The 19,668-nt window shown below is 44.2% G+C and overlaps 1 protein-coding gene across 1 annotated transcript in view; it reads right to left on the bottom strand.

Annotated features, from left to right (window-relative positions):
- The window catches only part of chgb (chromogranin B), a 44,538-nt gene extending 25,070 nt beyond the window's left edge, over positions 1–19,468 (bottom strand). Inside the window, exons 1-2 of the mRNA XM_041206171.1 lie at positions 19,397–19,468; positions 15,635–15,752 (exon numbers count right to left, since the gene is read on the bottom strand). Of these exons, the coding sequence (XP_041062105.1) occupies positions 15,635–15,752; positions 19,397–19,468 (190 nt within the window). The remainder of the gene's footprint in view (positions 1–15,634; positions 15,753–19,396) is intronic.
- Positions 19,469–19,668: the final 200 nt, after the last annotated feature.

The following is a 19,668-nucleotide window of genomic DNA, read 5'->3' as shown; positions in this document are numbered from 1 at the left end:
ATATGGCAACCCGCTCTAGACCAAGCAGTGATGCTTAATTACATGAACCATAGAACTGAGGGCAATGATTAAAGGCTATTCAATAGCAACAAAATTGGGTTGGGGAGCATTGTAAGTGCCAATCTTCCCCTGACTACATCAAAATCATTGCCCTGGCCACAAAGGAAATGTTCTAGCAATATTATTTATTTAAGTTGTATTAAGATTTAAAGAAATCTTACTGTCCAATAGTGAAGAAAAAGGGGGACTGCTTACTCAAGTTCACTGCAATCCGTCTGTAAAATGTGACTGAAGACAACACAGAAATAGTGAGTACATGGAATAACTTTCAGGGAAAAGAAAGCTTATTGGATTTAATAGACAGTTTAATTGTAAGTAGCTCTTTGATACAGTAACAACCAGGTTGAAGATGTGTCATTCACAGAAATGTGTAGGTGCCAGGAATATTGTTGAATCCAGATTGTATATCATATGATTGGGCAAATATTCATGAGTGTGATGTTACTTTGAAGCATGAAGAATCTAAAACAAAGGTTGTAAGCATAATAAACAAACATAAACCTTGACAAGCTTACAAGGAAATTATAAGATGATAGGAGTAACTTTCCATCTTTTGTTCTCCTGGGATAGAAAACCATGGGCCCACAAATTGGGTATGTACCTGAATTCCTGATATGAGTTCCTAGCACACAACATTCTGGGTCAGATGCTAAAAGATGAAATGTTTCACTTTAGAAATTATAGCACAGATGGGAGCCATTCAGATCTTTGCATTTGGTAAGCACCAACTGGAGAAATCTATGCTGATCCAATGTCTCCCACCTCACCTTATATTATTTAATATCCTTCCTTTTCAAAGCTGTTTCACTCTCATTTTAAATGAGATAATGGTGCTGGCCTGAATAGCCACAAGTGGCTGCTCCTTCCAAATTCTAATACCTTTTCTATGAAAAAATATCCTTTGAACTTCCCATGTTATTCTTCTACTGATAGTCCTAAATTCATTGCTCTCAATATTAATTCACTAACAGTCAAAGTCTTTCACATCTCTCTGCATTGGGCTATATCTGCCATCCATCTGCCTACTTGGTTGACAATGCTGCTCTGTAATCTGCTGCGTTCTTCCTCAATACTTTAAAAGCTTTCTAATTTTCCATCATCAGTTTGTGCTTCTTTTGTTTTTACATAAATAGCAATCAAAACAAGCTGCCAAGATCCCATCAAACCAAAAAAAAATCCATTTACCCCTATTGCTTTCTTTATGTCACCTAGACTTTAAGGACCAGCAATTAGTCTACTCAACAATCATATGAATAGGTAGTGTCAGTGACACATGCTATTCTCATTTGTATCTTAAAACTGTAATCGAGGTCCTTTCTATGTCATAAAATCCTGATTAACATATCAAAAGTGATCTCCCAACTGAAACAGGATGACACTCAGGTCAGAACCTTTCCTAAAATGGTGCTCGGCAGACATGAAGTGTGTGATTTTTGTGATCGAGAGGATATGGGGTTGGACATTTAGTCTGAGGTTGCAACCAGTCTCATTCCTGACTAAAGAAATAGCCAAAGAAAGTAAGGAATTGATAGCAAGAATACAGAGCTAGTGTTAGGGGGAAATGTAATGACTTTGGTATTGCCTATGTTTATGGGGACAGATGTGCAGATTCTCCAAGTCTGACGACACTGCAGCAGTGGAGGAGTTGAGCAAAGTGTTGAGAGGCAGAGCTGGGTGTCAACAGCGCATATGGGGAAGCTGACCCCGTGTCTGCAGATGCTGTTGGCATGGGGAAACAAAAGGAAGTGGAGAGGGCCATGAATGGATCCTTAGGCCTCTGAAGGTAATGATGCAGGGACAATGAGGGATGCCATTCCTGGAAATGCACTGGATAGTTATGAGTGGAATCAAGTGAGGTCAGTGACATTGCACTGGAAAGTGCGGAAAAGCAATAGAGATGGATGTATGATCAACTATTCTGAAGGCTGCACAGAGGTTGAAGAGAACAAGGAAGGATCATACATCATACAGAAAGTACCAGTTGTGGCTTTGGTAAAAGCCATTTCCATACAATGGCAGGGATAGAAACCTGAAGAGAAAGACTCGAACATGGAGTTGCAGGAAAGTTAGGTACAGATTTTGGAGGTGACAACACATTGAAGGACTTTGGAGAGCAAAGGAAGGTAAGAGATGAGGTAATAGTTTGCAAGGCAGAGGAGTTGAGACATGCAGGGCAAATTTAGGATTTCTTTTGTATGGATGACTTTAAGCCCAGAATCGCTGCCAGAAGCAGAGCTGAAAGCATCATTCATGGTACTTTAAAAAGGGAAGTTGAAAAATATTTGAAAAATAAATATTAAAATTTGTGGAGAGGGAATATGACTAAGCCCTAGCCAAACGGGAGTTAATGTGAATCATGAGAAAACTCTTGTTTGGTTGGAGTCATATCTAGCACAAAGGAAGATGGTTGTGGTTGTTGGAGGTCAATCATCTCAGTCCCAGGACATCACTGCAGGAGTTCCTCAGGACAGTATCCTAGGCCCAACCATCTTCAGCTGCTTCATCAATGACTTTCCCTCCATCATAAGGTCAGAAGTAGGGATGTTCGTTGATGATTACATACTGTTCAGCACCATTCATGACTCCTCAGGTACGGAAGCAGAGCATGTCCAAATGCAGAAAGACCTGGACAACAATCAGGCTTGTGCTGATATGTGGCAAGTAACAATCACACCACACAAGTGCCAGGCAATGACCATCTCCAACAAGAGAGAACCTAATGATCACCCCTTGACATTCAATGGCATTACCATCACTGAATGCCCAATATCAATATCCTGAGGGTTACCATTGACCAGAAACTGAACTGCAACAGCCATGTAAATGCTGTGGCTACAAGAGCAGGTCAGAGGCTGGGAATTCTGTGGCTAGTAACTCACCTCCTGACTCTCCAAAGCCTGTCCGCCATCTACAAGGCACAAGCCAGAGGTGTGATGGAATACTCTCCACTTGCCTGGATGAATGCAGCTCCAACAACACAATAAGAGTGTTACCATCCAGGGACAAAGCAGCCTGCTTGATTGGCACCCCAGCCACCACCTTAAAAATTCAGCCCCTCCACCAATAATGCACAGTGGCAGCAGTGTGCACCATCTTCAAGATGCACTGCGGCAACTCACTAAGGCTCCTTTGACAGCACCTTTCAAACCCGCAACCTCTATCATCCAGAAGAACAAGGGCAGCAGATGTATGGGAACACCAACACCTGGAAGTTCCCCTCCAAGCCACACACCACCTTGACTTGGAAATATATCAATATTCCTTCACTTGTCACTGAAACAACATTCTGGAACTTCCTCCTTAACAGCACTGCGGTTGTACCTACACCACATAGACTGCGGTTCAAGAAGGCGGCTCATCCCCATCTTCTCAAGGCCAATTACAGATAGGCAATAAATGCTGGCCTAGCCAACAACCCTACATCCTGTGAAAGAATTTTTAAAAACGTTTCTAGCTGTTCAGGAGATTTTACAGGCGCAAGAGGTCAAAGTAGCCTCCTTTTGTGCCATAGAATTTTAAGATAATATTCTGACAGAGCAAAGCTTTCTGATTTGATATATCTAGACTTCCAAAACGCATATGACAGCTAAGCTCATTGTTGTGAAGAATCAGAGTAAACCTCAGGAGTAGATAAGAAATTGGCCCTGAGTCAGAAGACCTTCCTCTTTAACTGGTTGCAGCAGTTATGTGATCGTGAGTTGGGGGGCGGTGGTGGGGAATATGAAGTAGGGTGCTTCAAGGATTGATTTCAGAGACCACTATTGTTTCTAATTCACATGAAAGGTTTGGATTCTGAAATAAAATGCAAATAGGTCAAGCCTGCAGATGGAGTGGTTGATTCTGAGGAGACATGTGAGAAATAGAAAATATAAAGAGCATTCATATTTTAATGAGCTTTGCGATGTATTTAAAATTAACATTACATGCCCGTAGCACATGGACTAACAATCTCAGTCAGGCTGTCAGCGATGCAAAGTGGATATGAAATATTTCATCCACAAAAGATGATAAAGAGCAGGAAATCTACCCAGATCATTGTTGCATCCCTCCTGGCAGTCATTTACATAGGGTCATTAGAAGAGAAATGATAATGAGTTGATTTCTCTCTCTCTCTCTCTCTCTCTCTGTTAAAAGATGATACAGCTAATGAAAAGCACTAGGAGAGAAAGAAAACAAAACAGGAAGAAGTTAAAATAAATTAATGATTTAATATATGTTCAAATGAGCAATCACTCTTTCCATCTGCAGCTACCAAAGATGCAGCACACTCAAGGCTTTAATCTCAGCTGGAGTTTGCATCAACTAACATGAACAGTCAAAAGCCAAGTAATCATGCAGTTGTTAATCAGGGAACTTTATTTCCAAACGATTCCTTTCTTTCCCGAGCATATGAATCTGTTCTTTTTCCTTTTTTTTCCCTCTCTCTCTATCTCTCACTAGGCCTTCCACCTCAAACAATCAAGAAGGAGTCTGATTTGTATCCTCTGTCAGCTACAGCTGCTAACATGGTGAGCGACAGCAGTATTGTGACAGCTCTTCCTTGTTACATGGTGGGAGACCAGGGGGCAAGAGACAGGGAATTAAACCTCTGTTTCTCTATACCTTAATGAACGCTGCACTGTGCATTGCTATGGGAGTTATTCTCTCAACCAAATTGTTTCCTTCAATTTTACCTCCACTTTATCCTGACCTGCCTCTTTGATTAACTATTGCTTTCCTCTACATTATATGAGCCTTCTCTCCTTGCATTTTTGAGACGGTAGCTGTGCTGGACCTCTGCTCTCAGTGGATATTATATGCACTCGTCGCATTCCTTGAGGTTACTGCCAATTCATTATTACATGAAGTCACTCCAAATAAAGAAGAAAGAATTTGGAGAAGAGTTTGGACCAAAATCCAGTACATTGTTTTAAATATACAAAGGTCCCCATACTTCCACCTTACTTACATAACAACTGTCACTTCAAAAAAGGAATTAATTATTTAAAAGCAATTAAAGTCTGTTTGATGACACAATGGGGTGTTATATAAATGAAAATATGTTCTCCTTATCAACATGTTTTTTTAAACATGGCCTCAAATGTTACAAAATATAATGAGCTAGAAATTAGCCCCTACCAGATTCCGGGTCCAAAATGGGCGCCACCAAAAAAATTCTTCAGTGTCATATTCTGCTTCAGGAGTGCGCCAAATGTCATTTTGGTTTAGATGCTTGAAAGGCATTCCTGGCAACCACCTGAAACCAATGCAGACATTATTTAAATATGTTATTCAGAGTCCTGTGCCTGAACTGCGGGTCTATTGCAATATTAGCGTTCGTGTCCAATGTCACTTCATTAACCCATCAGCAAATCATGGTGGGAACAATTGACAAGCAGTTTTTACAATTTAAAAGGAACCTCATGCCCCTCAAACTCCCCATCTCTGGTCAGTCAGTTTAGGTTTTTAAGATGCTTTTGGGCCAATCTTTTAACTGTTTCTGTGATGTGATTGTATGTGAGATGTTTCTGCAATGTGCATTTTTGGAGATTAGGAATTGTTTCCCAGGATTTGCTTATTCTCAGTTGCTGAACATGGGAATGTTACTGAGCTTATCCTTGAGACTACTAACTCAGGAGGATGGTCAGGAAAGACAGCAGCAAAACCTACAAACAGGCTTCAAGAAGAGGCTGAAGAAGGTATTACTATATGGGGCTATTCAAAACCAGAGCGTCATAGCTGGACCTCAAAGAGGAACAGTGTGAAAGGTGGCTGTGTTTCAAAAGGGTGACAATACTGTGCTACCTATTTGGCAAAAAATTGGAACCCAATACAAGGGCTTCACTGCATTGCTAAGAATAGTGAAGGTTACAGTGCCTGTAAATGTTTGTAATTCTGTTCTCTTCTGATCTGTTTCAGGCAATATTAGTAATATCAGTCGGTTTTCTGTGTACAAAGCTATCTGACAGGTCAGTGCTGTACTGTTTATGAGATGACAAGAATCTGTTAGCTTTCTCATGGAGGCTGACAAGCAGGGTGAAAGAACATTGAAATTTGCCTGCATTGGTCGAATCTTCTGAGTGCGGGGCTTCATGGATTCTATGCATGTAGGCCTGCTGATGTCGGGCGTGCTCGGCGGCGTGAGCGGACAATATGACAAGAAGGCCAAAAATCGGTTTCATGATGTTGCAAAACTAGTTTGCGATTGTCTTCTCAGCTGCATTTCCCACCGTTAGGCTTCTGGAACCTCATTGTAATACATCTGCATATCGTTATAAGGCCAGCCCACCAGAATCATCCCCCTATGCTGGATCGTCCACGCACGTCAGCTTCATTGCACACCGATGTGTTTCACAACAGCTTATATAAGGCGTGCACTTGGGGAGCTATACTTCAATGGGACTTGGAGGGTTGTTTGTCGACCTTGCTTTGGGCAGCACTCACAGACATCAGCTCCAGGCTTCACAGGCAGCACCACATCACTTTTAGGGGGGCTCATGGGTAGGTCTCTACCTACCAGAACTGCCGTAAGGCATGGGAGACATTTCAATGGCTGCAGGGCTAGGGCTTGCTTGGAGAAGAAGGAGAAGTGGACCTCAGGCAAGACAAGAGGCTGCAGGACGAGGCTGTACAGGAGAAGGAGTGTATCCCAGGAAATGTGTGCGGGCACATGTTGATCTGTACAAATGGCCTCAAGATGGTGAGGGCCGAAGAGGAAGTCTCCAGTGGAGATGAGGCCAGATGGAGATGTGAGGGTGTGTGTGTGAGTGAGTGGTGATGTCCCTTGAGCTGGCAGTGAATGAGATGCCAGCGAATGTGTGATGGGCTTGTGAGCATGTGAGTTTAGAGGAATGAGATGGTTGTCTTAACCTGGGGACACGGATGAGATCATACATCCTCTTTGTGCATTGGATGGCCAACCTCTTCTGTTCAGCATTGGCACTGATCACCACTGCCATTGCTTACCAAGCCAGAGTGGTAATGTTTCTACCCCTCCTCCGGCCAGAGCAGCGGTAGAGAACATCATGGTGAGCCTCCATGGCATCCAAAAGGTGCTTGAGGGATGTGTCACTAAACCTGGGGGCTGCAGTCTTCTTGCTTTTTGGAGCATGTCATCTTTGCAGTAGTCCTGGGCTGGAAGCACTGAGAAGTGTGGGCGCAGTTGTACTTTAAATGTGGCACCCAGCGTGGTGAAGCAATGTGGTGATGGCGTGGTGGGTTTGGGACGATATGGCGCGAGAAGCCACCAATGTGGCTGATGGGTAAAATATCATTTTTCACACCCATTACTGCACTTTAGTGCAAATCTGGGACAATTCCGCCCATAGAGTCATAGAATCTTAGAGATAATATGACACAGAAAGAGTCCATTCAGCCATTGTGTTCATGCTGTTCCCTGTAGGACAAATCAGTCAATCCCATTCCCTCATTCCATCTCTATAGCTGTCAAGTGTCTATAGGATTTCCTTTTGAAAATATTGATCATCTTTGCTTCCCCCCACTTTTGTAGGCAGCAAGTTCCAGGTCATTAATACTCACTGCATAAAAATGTTCTTCCTCAAACCCTGCTCCCCATCTTTTGCCCAAAATGTTAAATCTGTGCAGCCTAATCCCTGTGCCATCAGCTAATGGGAACAGCTTCTCTTGAGGTGGAAGTCTGCGCTCAGCTGAGACTGAGGACTTGGCTTTCCTTAGGGGAGTCTGACCAATCAGGGTACTAGTTGAGAAGCTGGTGGGTGACCAATGCCTGAACTTTTCGGATGATGGGGTCTCGCCTCCCACCATCCAAAGAAACTACAAGTACCCTGCAGCCAATTCACGCTCGAGTGAGCATTTAAGTAGTTGTAGGCAGGACTTCCGCCCCTCACTCGGGAGGAAGTCCCGCCTTGGAGACCTGCCGGCCAATCTGATTGGCAGGCAGCCCCTCAGTCCTTACAGCAACATGAAATGCAATGAAGAAAAGAGGTAGTTCAGGAGGATGCCGGAGCTTAAGCTTGGGGAGTGGAGGCCACGTTAGTTCAATGGATCCCAGAACAGTGAGGGTAGGAAAGGCCTGGAGGCAAAGGGGAGGTGGGGAGGACATGAAGGGGGTGATCAGGGTTACAGGGGAGATGATGGGGGTGGCTAGGGAGGTCTGGAGGCCACTGGATTTTAAGGGCGTTGCCTAAGGGGGCTTCTGATGGGGACACCCCACTACTTCCCTGTAGATTTTTGTAACGTTGTAGATTTTTGGCCTTCCCCATGCCAGCTCAATCCTCCCGCCAGGCTAAAAATTGAGGCTGGGCGGGAAACGGCCCTTACGTGGCCAATAATTGGCCACTTAATGGCTTCGACCGTGACAAGGGTGGGCTTTCCGTCCAAGGCCTTGCCCGCTCCAGTGTGAAATCACAGTGTGGTCTGGGCAGGCAGGAATCCGGAGAGAATCCCATCCCTTCGATTTCACACTCCCCCCCCCCCCACCCTACCCTACCAAATAAAAACCTGCTGGCGAGGGAGTGTAAAATTCTGGCCCATTGGTGCTCTGCCTGTGATAGAATTGCATGTGCCTCTGCCACGAAGCCAAGGCCACTTTGGGGGCTCAGCAGCCTCACCGGTCTGCACTCGAACAGAGTACAGATATACAGGGATGCTCTTGAAAACCTCTGCCCAAGCTTTTCTTCAGGTTTTGTAAGCTAGAGAAGATGCTGGACCTCAGAGCCAAGCTGACAGTAGCACCCATCATAACTGTCAGAGCTGTCACTCAAGTTGCCATCTCTGTGGAGCCCCCTGCAGTTCTCATAGAGTGGGCCATTATTGACTGTATAGTCTTGTTTCCATGTACAAAGACAGCACATGTGCTGGACCTGGACCCCTCCAAGGTATCCAACATTGTGCAGAAGATCACTGGTGGGCAGACCAGTACACTTAGAATGCCTGTGTGGATTGTTATCAGTCTTCCTATCTATGGTGGCCCCTCAAGTCTTCATCTGTATCCTCTGCGGCAGGGCTAGGTTATGAGCTCTCCTACTGGTGAGCTGATTCCTGGGCTGTCCAAACCCACTGTCCTGGCTCTGTGTGCAACTCTGTGTACAGACCTCCCTAGTCCACCCTCTGAACTACGTACAGTTCCAGTCTCTGAGATGGTATCAATAATGCACAGTCAAGAGACGCTTCCTGTCCTGCAATGCCGCCCTATTCTCCTGTCCCAAGAGTACTGTTCTATCTTCTGGATCTGAAAGAGAAGAAAAGGAGAAGGGTTAGCATTTAATGGCATTGGTAAGCATGGACAGATGCATGGCTTCTGAAAGCAATAACGATTTGTTTTGCGCTGTGTGTAAGGTTGAGACTTCTGTGAGAATCGAACAAGAGGAGGATGACTTAAAGCTCTGCTGGGCTGGTCCTCCAGCTTCGTCAGATGCCACATTACTGCTCATGATGTTCATAACATTTAAGTGGGAGTACCACATGGCTGCAGCATGTCCCTCCTCCTCCCTTGAACATGTGAAAGATGGAAGGTGTGAGGAAGTAATATTGAGGAGTAATAAGTGTTGAGGTGGGGACCAGAAGGAGTTGGAGCGAAGTACATTGCAATGATTTGAGGAGGGTGCTGGTAATGGGGAAGGGAAGAGTTGTAAGTGCTGGGGTAATAAGTACTGCAGGACAAAGCAGAGCATATTGAGAGATATGAGTTAAGGCTTACGTTAGCTATCCTTGTGGGGTCATTGAACTTTTTCCAACATTGCAGCAATGTCTTGGGGGCTATATCTATGACCCTGGCCCATTCTGCCATCCCTGCTCACATACCAGGCAGCTTGTTTTGATATTATCCTACAGTTTGGTGCATAGAAGATGCTACTCCTCCTTCTGAGGTCCTCCACCAAAACCTCCAATGAAATATTAGAAAAACAGGGGGCCCTAGTAATTCCTCCTGCGTCTGCCAATACCCATAATCCTCAGTATTAGTTGCTGTCAGCTAAAGTCCACCTCCCCTTCAAGAGCTGTAGGCTGTCAAGAGCAGTGTGTGATATTTAGGAAGCTGCCAGTAAACAGGAGAAATACTATGGGCACCAGTACAGGTTGTGGTTGTTGGAGGCAAATCATTTTAGCCCAGGATATTCGCTGCAGGAGACTCTAGGGGTTGTGTCCTAGGCCCAACCATCCTTAAATGCTTCATCAATGACTTTCCCTCCATCATAAGGTCAGAAGTGGTGATATTCGCTGATTTTACAGTGTTCAGTACAGCTCCTCAGATACTGAACTAGTTTGTGCCCACATGCAGCAAGGCCTGGGCAACGTTCAGGTTTGGAATAATATTTACATCACACGAGTGTCAGGCAGTGACCATCGCCAACAAGAGAAAATCTAACCCTCTCCCCTTGACATTCAATGGCATTTCCATCACTAAATCCCCCACTATCAACATCCTAGGTGTTACCATTGCCCAGAAACTGAACTGAACCAACTATATAAACACTATGGCTTCAAGAGGAGGTCAGAGGCTGAAAATTCTGTGGCGAGTAAGTCACCTCCTGACTCCCCAAAGCTTGTTCACCATCTACAGGGCACAAGTCAGGAGTGTGATGGAATACACCCCACTGGCCTGGATAAGTGCAGCTTCAACAACATTCAAAAAGCTCGACGCCATTCAGGGCAAAACAACCCACTTGATTGGTATCCCATCCACCACCTTAAGCAGTCACTCCCTCCACCACAGTGGCAGCAGTGTGTAACATTTACAAGATGCACTGCGGAAAGTCACCAAAGCTCTACCACCTAGAAGGACAAGGGCAGCAGATGCATGGGAACACCACCACTTGCAAGCTCCCCTCCAAGCCACACACCATCCTGACTTGAAACTATATTGCCGTTCCTTCACTGTCGCTGGGTCAAAATCTTGGAACTCCTTTCTGAACAGCAGCGTGTGTGTATCTAGAACACATGGACTGCAGCAGTTCAAGAAGGCACCTTCTCAAGAGCGACTAGGAACATAGGAACAAAAGAGCAGAAGTAGGCCATTCAGCCCTTTGAGCTTGCTCCACCATTCAATAAGACCATGGCTGATCTGGTTGTGGTCTCAGCTCCACTTTCCTGTCTGCCCCCCAGTACCCTTGATTCTCTTGCCTAACAAAAATCTGTCTAACTAAATTCAAAGGCCCAGCCTCCACTGCTTTCTGGGGAAGAGAATTCCACACACAAATGGCCCTTTGGGAAAAAAAGATTCTCCTCATCTCTGTCTTAAAAGGGAAACCTCTTATTTTTAAATGATGTCCCCTAGTTCTAGTTTTCCGCTCAAGAGGAAACATCCTCTGCGTATCCACCCTATCAAGTCCCCTCAGGATCTTATTTGTTTCAATAAGATCATCTCTCATTCTTCTAAACTCCAATGGGTATGGGCCTAAACCTGTTCAATCTTTCTTCATAAGACAACTCCTTCATCCCAGGAATGAGTCCAGTGAACGTTCTCTGAACTGCTTCTAAAGCAATTATATATTTTTTTTAAATAAGGAGAATAAAACTGCACACAGTTGATGTGGTCTCACCAAGGCCCCGTACAGCTGCAGTAAAACTCTCCTACTTTTATATTCCATTCCCCTTACAATAAGCAACAACACTCCATTTGCCTTCCTCATCGTTTGCTGTACCTGATTGCTAACATTTTGCGATTCATGCACCAGGACACCCAGATCCCACTATACCACCGAGTTCTGCAATCTCTCTCCAGTTAAATAGTATGCTGCTTTTCTATTCCCTCTGCTAAAGTGAGCAAATTCACATTTACCCACACATTGTGACATCAATCATTTAGTAGATGCTTTTTTGATAACTGTGGGAGATTTACTTAGTCACAGTGTGGAAGAGGTTGACCAGACATTTCAATGAAGAGCACATTAAATATATATAATATTTAAATTAAAAAAGGATATATGTTCCCATACAAAAACAGAATTACCTGGAAAAACTCAGCAGGTCTGGCAGCATCGGCGGAGAAGAAAAGAGTTGACGTTTCGAGTCCTTATGACCCTTCAGCAGAACTGAGTGAATATTAGGAGAGGGGTGAAATATAAGCTGGTTTAAGGTGGCGGTGGGGGGTGGGTGGGGGGGGGTGCGGTGTCGGGTGGGGGGAGAGAAGTGGAGGGGGTGGTGTGGTTGTAGGGACAAGCAAGCAGTGATAGGAGCAGATAATTAAAAGATGTCACAGACAAAAGAACAAAAGAACACAGAGGTGTTGAAGTTGATATTATCTAAACGAATGTGCTAATTAAGAATGGTTGGTAGGGCACTCAAGGTATAGTTCTATTGGGGGTGGGGGGCATAAAAGATTTAAAAATAATGGAAATAGGTGGGAAAAGAAAAATCTATATAAATTATTGGAAAAAAACAAAAGGAAGGGGGAAGAAACAGAAAGGAGGTGGGGATGGAGGAGGGAGGTCAAGCTCTAAAGTTGTTGAATTCAATATTCAGTCTGGAAGGCTGTAAAGCGGTCGCCCAGTTTGTGTTTGGTCTCTTCAATGTAGAGGAGACCGCATTGGGAGCAACGAATGCAGTAGACTAAGTTAAGGGAAATGCAAATGAAATGCCGTTTCACTTGAAAGGAGTGTTCGGGCCCTTGGACGGTGAGGAGAGAGGAAGTGAACGGGCAGATGTTGCATCTTTTGCGTGGGCATGGGGAGGTGCCATAGGTGGGGGTTGAGGAGTAGGGGTTGATGGAGGAGTGGACCAGGGTGTCCTGGAGGGAACGATCCCTACGGAATGCCACTGTGGGGGGGGGTGAAGGGAAGATGTGTTTGGTGGTGGCATCATGCTGGAGTTGGTGGAAATGGCGGAGGATGATCCTTTGAATGCGGAGGCTGGTGGGGTGATAAGTGAGGACATGGGGGACCCTATCATGTTTCTGGGAGGGAGGAGAAGGCGTGAGTGTGGATGCGCGGGAGATGGGCCAGACACGGTTGAGGGCCCTTGGAGGAACAGCTCCTCATCTTCCGACTAGGCACTTTACAGCCTTCCGGACTGAATATTGAATTCAACAACTTTAGATCTTGACCTCCCTCCTCCATCCCCACCTGTTTCTTCCCCCTTCCTTTTATGCCCCCCCCACCCCTACTAGAGCTATACCTTGAGTGCCCTACCATCCATTCTTAATTAGCACATTTGTTTAGATAATATCACCAACTTCAACATCTCTGTGTTCTTTTATCTGTGACATCTTTTGATTATCTGCTCCTATCACTGTACTTCTCTACAACCACCCCCGCACCCCCCCCCCCCCCAACACCCCCACCGCCACCTTAAACCAGCTTATATTTCACCCCTCTCCTAATATTCACTCAGTTCTGCTGAAGGGTCACGAGGACTCGAAACGTCAACTCTTTTCTTCTCCGCCGCTGCTGCCAGGCCTGCTGAGTTTTTCCAGGTAATTCTGTTTTTGTTTTGGATTTCCAGCATCCGCAGTTTTTTGTTTTTATCTATATGTTCCCATACGTGATTACAGATTTTAAAAAAAATTTCAACACCAGTCCATTTTCTCCCTGTAATCTCCCTTGGCAACAGAGTGATTCCAGCCAAGAGGGTAACTTGGAGCCCTGTCTCTGCAGCTCTCTTAATGCTGCTCTGTGCTAACGTCGAGAATGTGTGATAAAATTCCTCCCTCTAATTCCTTCTTTGAACCCCATTCCACAGTTCCACCAAGGGGCACCCAGCCACTGATTGGACTTCCCCCACACAACGGTAATGCTGATATTTTTCCAGAACGGGTTTAAAACCTGCCAGATGAATATTGTAAAATCTTATCCAGTAAATCACAGCTGACACTCAAAGCAGAAACTAAGCTTCTGTTTCTGCCTGGAAATGCCTTCCCATAGTGACCAGTTGATACAAATAATGCTGTATGAAGGGGCCACACTTCATAATGGTTGGTGATGTATGAAAAATGTGACATAAAATTGACTTTGTTTGGGTGCCATATATATAGGATGTAGATAGGGTTGACATTCACTTGATTCCAAGGTTCAAAAAGATTTCAAAGAAACATCTATTGTAAACAAGGGAAAGAAAGTCACTGAGGAAGATTGGTGTTTCAGGAGTAACCAGCATTGGTGAAGGGTCACAGCTAGAACACTGACTATTTTATCTTCCCCCAGATGCTGGGCAAGCAGTCCACACATTTGCGGAATTTTCTATTTTTGTTTCGCTCTGTTCGACAGGGTTTGCTCCTTTGAGGTGTTAATTTACCCCACAATGCACCGAAAGCAATAAATAAAACTAAAACAAAGAGCTGGTCGACTGATATTTTAATTGACCTCAGTGAGCCTTGAGTCGATTACTGAATTTAATAATTCCTCCTGAGCTGTAAATTTCTATGATCCTGTGATCAATATATACTCTGAAAATGCAAAGTTAGTTATTCATTGCCCTATTAATCATTTCAGTATCACAGTGCAGTATAATTTAATTAGAACCAGATTTTTCCTCAATTTACGGTATAAACAATTTAAGCTACTGGTTCATATGACAGCAAATCACATTATTTCTTGAGTTGTTTCTGCCATAACAAAATGTAGGTATCATTAAGATACGTATCAGATCCAATGTATTGATTCCCCAAAAGTTTCCCCTCAGAGCACAGAATCAGATCTCTATAACTACAGTGTGTCCGACCGTCTGGTTGCAATGAAAGACAGCAATGGTTTCTTTCACTATTCAATGCAGTCAATTCAATAAAGACAGGTGACAGAACACTTTCAAAGTCATTTTGTAGTTAAAAAGTGCTGACTGTGAGCGAATGAAACTTATCAGGGTCCATCTATGTAAATGATATCAGGATAAACATCTTTTATGCTCAGACCATACTGAAACTATTACAGGACAACAGTAAGCTTTACACTTTGGATGCTAACTTAATCTCAGGGACAATGAGAGTAATAAATCACAACACCCCAAGTGCTTAGAGAAACTAATTACAATGCACACAGTATTAGAGCTTCTCATAAAATTTACTCTTGCAACAAATCTCTTCTCCCCTGTGATCCTATGGAAAACTCCACCTTAATTACCAGCAAACTCAATAAAGATTTTTTTTATATTCCTTCTCAACATTTATTGTCTATCCCATGTTGTCCTGAGAAGATGGTGCTGAAGCTTCTTTTTGAACCAATGAGCAAATGTTTGGTACAATTCAGTGACTCGATGGAACACTTGAGGGCAATTAAGAGCCACCCAAATTGGTGACACTGAGTTACATGTAGGCCTGACTGGATAAGGGAGGCAAATTTCCTCCCCAAAAGGACATTAGTGAGCCAGTTGGGTTTTGTTAACAATCTGATAGATTCATGATCATTTTTATCGGGTTCCAATTTCCAGATTCCAACTTCTGAAAAACTATTGGCATGGATTGTGAGGTCAGCATTGAATGAACGGCGCAAAAGGATTTTGCACACATTGGCTGGGATTTTATCAACAGCGTGCCATTCCTGACATTGTAAGCAGAACTGTACACCACTTTGTTTTTTCTTTTTTGTCATTTCCCATGCGATCATGATTAAAATTCTAAGTGCCAACGGCATGCATACAAAACACGTTCAATGTTGCAGCAGGAAAGCTTTTCATTGGTGAAGCTCACCATCACCTGACAAAGCTGCATCTACAGGTGGCTCATTAAAGAGCCTCCTGGTCAAACATGGAGGCTCTGCATCATGGCCACTACTTTCCTGTCCAACTCCATTGCCATTAACATAAGCCTTGAGAGCACAAAGGTAGCACAGGTGTTTTTCCAAAATTAAACTTCAGTTGCAAATGTTTCACTTTTCATTGGTTTCACTTTATTCATGTGTGTATCGTCATTCTTTGTTGAGGCAAGCTCAGTTAGAGAGCCAAATGTACTGGCATGCCTCATGATTGGCACACATTGATGGTTACAGGGGAGTTAGGGACATTCCCTTTATCGTGGAAGAAATGTTGTGTTTTTGGGTTCACTCTTTATTGATTGTTCAGTGTCCAGTGTTGTACTTCTCACCCTGTGGGACATGACTGAACTTGTAGGTGAAGCTGCTCCTCCCTCTTATCTATTGGAAAGGGCATTGTCCGAGATCACTCTCAGCAGGGATAATTGAAATGTTGTAGGTGAACTCAAAGCCCTGTAAGGACTCTGCCAGCCAACACCCTGAGATAGACAAACATTTGGACAGTACTGACACCGCTTTAGGCCCCCCATTTTCTAACCTTGACTGACTGTTCCCACCACCACAACCCCCCAGCACACCCAGGATGCTAGGTCCTTCCCACTTCACTCCTCCATGCCTCCGACCGCCCCCCCACCAAACCTGACATCACTCCCCCCATCCTCCGCCCCCCCCCCGCCTCGCGGATCCTTCTTCCACTCTGCTGTGCACCCCCGCCCCCCAATGCTGACTCACCTTTGCTGGTCCCATGCCTCCATGCAAAAGTCCATTTTTCTGCTCCTTCCCCTCCTTGTGCCTTCGAGGAATGATGCTGACCTTATACACAAGTGCACAAAGCCGGCTGGTGCACGCCACCTTTAAATAATTGTGAACCGGGTGCCAGGAGATTCTGTGCGCCACTGATTTTATCTTGATGGTAGGACCTGGTTTTTAAAAGGTTTTATGCCGTTGAGGTTTATGGAATGCAAATGCATTACAAGTAAGAGCCCACCACAGACCAGCGTTATTCTTCACACACCGCGAATTTTACCTCTGCATCTCAACCCGCTGTCAGGAAATCTAAGTTTCCCATTCTACCTAATTAAGTCACCCTGTGCACCACACTTCCCACCATTGTGGGCTCCATGAAATCGCACCCGCCCCATTACTGATTTATTATAAGGGATTTGTAGACATCACCAGGAATCCTACCCTTTGTCAATAAATATAAAAATACATTTTCTACTGACGATGATCTAAGCCATTATTGTCTGTTCCATACGTCTGCTTCCAAGTTTAAAATAACGAATCAATTGGCAAATATTTGAGGAAGATGGGACTTGTTCTAGTTTCATGCCACTTTACCTTCATCACCTTTGATGACCCGGCTTTGACATTTTAAAATGAAATTTGTTGGAGGTAGTGAAGGAACCTATTTGGAGGTGGAGAGATGGTGAGGCATCCCTTCTGAGTTGGCTGACTTAAGAACCTACTGCCAAGCCCCCTGCTCAGTTAAAGACAACTGGAAAGGTTTTAAATTAGTTGGTGCTGAGAAAATCACACAGATACAGAATTTATGACAACAAACCTTACATGCAATTTCATTTTTCATTCATCAACAGTATCTTCCTGGGATTTCACAGTGAGATGAACGCCAGTGCGAGTCAATATTCCTGTTAGGCTCCATTTTGGGAGTTGATGAACTGCACTACCACTTTACGTGGAATTACATAGAATTTATAGCACAGAAACCAGTCATTCAGTTCAACCGGTCTATGTTGTTTTGTGCTCCACTCAAAGTTCATCCCATTCTATTTAACCCTACCAACATATCCATCTATTCCTTTCTCCCTAATGAGCCTATCTGGTTTCCCCTTAAATGCATTTGTGCTGTTCACTTTGACCAATTTATGCAGTAGCAAGCGCTACATTTTAGCCATTCTCTGGGTAAAGCATTTTCTCCTGAACTCGCTATTAGATTTATTATCTCATACTATATTTATGGCCCTTGGTTTTGGCCTCTCCTACATATGGAGACATCTCTATGTCTGCCTCACCAAATTACCTCTTACAATTAAAGATCATCCCTCAGCATTCTCCAATCTAGAGAAAAGAGCCCCAGTCTGCTCAGCCTTTCTTCATTATAGCCTTAAAACATAGGGCAGGATTTTAGACCCGATATGGGAGCGAGAATGGAGGTGGGCAGGACAGGCATGGAATTTCCCGATACTATCCCTGCCACAGTCCCAAGGCTTAACCAATTTCCTGGAGGCAGGATCACGCATGGAATGGCTACCTGCAGGTAGCTTGCTAAGTCAATTAAGGCCATTGATCAGAGATTGCCATTCTTACCTCCACAAGGGTGTCAGCAGCTGTGGCTAATTTTAATTTCAAATATGTTACAAGAGCTGAGAGGAAACTTCAAGACAGAGGTGCTCTCTGTCTCCTCCTTACCTGCAATGGCAAGATAAGTGCTGGAGGGCCTCCTACTGATCCTCCACCTTAGAGAGCTCGCATGCCATCCTTAATTGGATGGTGGGCACTCCCTCTGGCCACTAATTGGTCAATCCGGCAAAAGAATGTTTACTCTTTATTCTCTCATGGGATATGGGCATCGCTGGCAAGGTCAGCATTTGTTGTCCATCCCTAAATGCCCTTGAACTGACCCTGCTAAGTCATTTCAGAGGGTAGTTACAAGTTAGCCACAGTACAATAGGTCTGGAGTCACATGTAGGCCAGCCCAGGTAAGGATGGCAGATTTCCTTTCCTAAAGGACATTAGTAAACCAGATGGGTTTTTACAACAATCCATGATAGCTTCATGGTCACCATTACTGAGACTAGATTAATTAATTGAATTTAAACCCCACCAGCTGCTAAGGTGGGATTTGAACCCATGCCCCCAGAGAATTAGCTTGGGTCTCTGGATTACTAATTCAGTGACATTACCTCTATGTCACCGTCTCCCCTTAAAAAATTGATGTTGGGTTACAGCTCCTGACATGGTGTGCAGTTAGGACCTGCATGGTCCCAACCCAAAACGAGAAACACTGCCCATAGCTTGCTATTGACAAGGGATTTTCTACTTTGTTGACTAGAGTAAGATCACCCAGAAAGATGGGCTGAGCAGCATATAGCGGGAAACTTGATTAGTAATGAAGAAACAAAAATTGCTCTTTTTCATCAGCTCTTCCCAATCATAAGATAATACATTGGAAGCCCATGCAAGCACACATGGAATTTTACAACTTCCTTCATTGCTGAAAAAAGAAACATTTTTTGTTGAAGCTTTTTGTCTTCTACTCATCAGGACAATTCGCAAGAAAATGCCAATGTCAGGGGAAACAACAATTCACACTGTATGAGAAGAGAGTCCTTGTTGTGATGCAAGTGACCAATATAGCTCACTGTTCCCCACTTGCACTGTGATATACACAGCAAAGCAAGGGTAATGAGGAGGATAAAATTCTAAAGGTAACTCTAATTAAACAGGGACCATATCACAAGGCACTACTGTTAAAGTGAACCGAAGTGTCTAGCAAAGCAGCAATGTAATGGAAAATGTAAGGAATGGAAACATCACAATGATAAGGTGGAACCTTATTGTGTAAGTTTGAAATTTAGACATATTTGTCTGGTTGATGTACTGGCACCTTGGGGCAATTTGAGCCCATCACTTCTGGAGGGAAAGAGATTGCTGTTCAAGTAAAATGGCTGAAAACTTACCACCCTGTTGCTGCTCCTTTCATTTCGGCCGTACAAGTCTCCGATATCTCTGCACGTTTCCAATGCTGGCATCTTGCGGATCCTCGGTTTTCATCGCTCCACTATTGGCGGCCATGCCTTCAGCTGCCTCGGCCCTGAGCTCGGGAACTCCCTCTGTAAACCTCCACTTCTCTAACTTAGAGGGCAGAATTTTCCCCGTGGGCTTCTTGATCCCGATGTCAGTGTCAAATGGGGATCAGGAGCACACCCCTGTGCGGGACAGTCACCTGATA

The sequence above is a fragment of the Carcharodon carcharias genome, chromosome 2 (genome assembly GCF_017639515.1).
Source record: "Carcharodon carcharias isolate sCarCar2 chromosome 2, sCarCar2.pri, whole genome shotgun sequence".
NCBI classification, from domain to species: Eukaryota; Metazoa; Chordata; class Chondrichthyes; order Lamniformes; family Lamnidae; genus Carcharodon; species Carcharodon carcharias.
The sequence above is the reverse complement of the archived record's forward strand: the minus strand, read 5'-3'. Positions and strand labels throughout refer to the sequence as shown.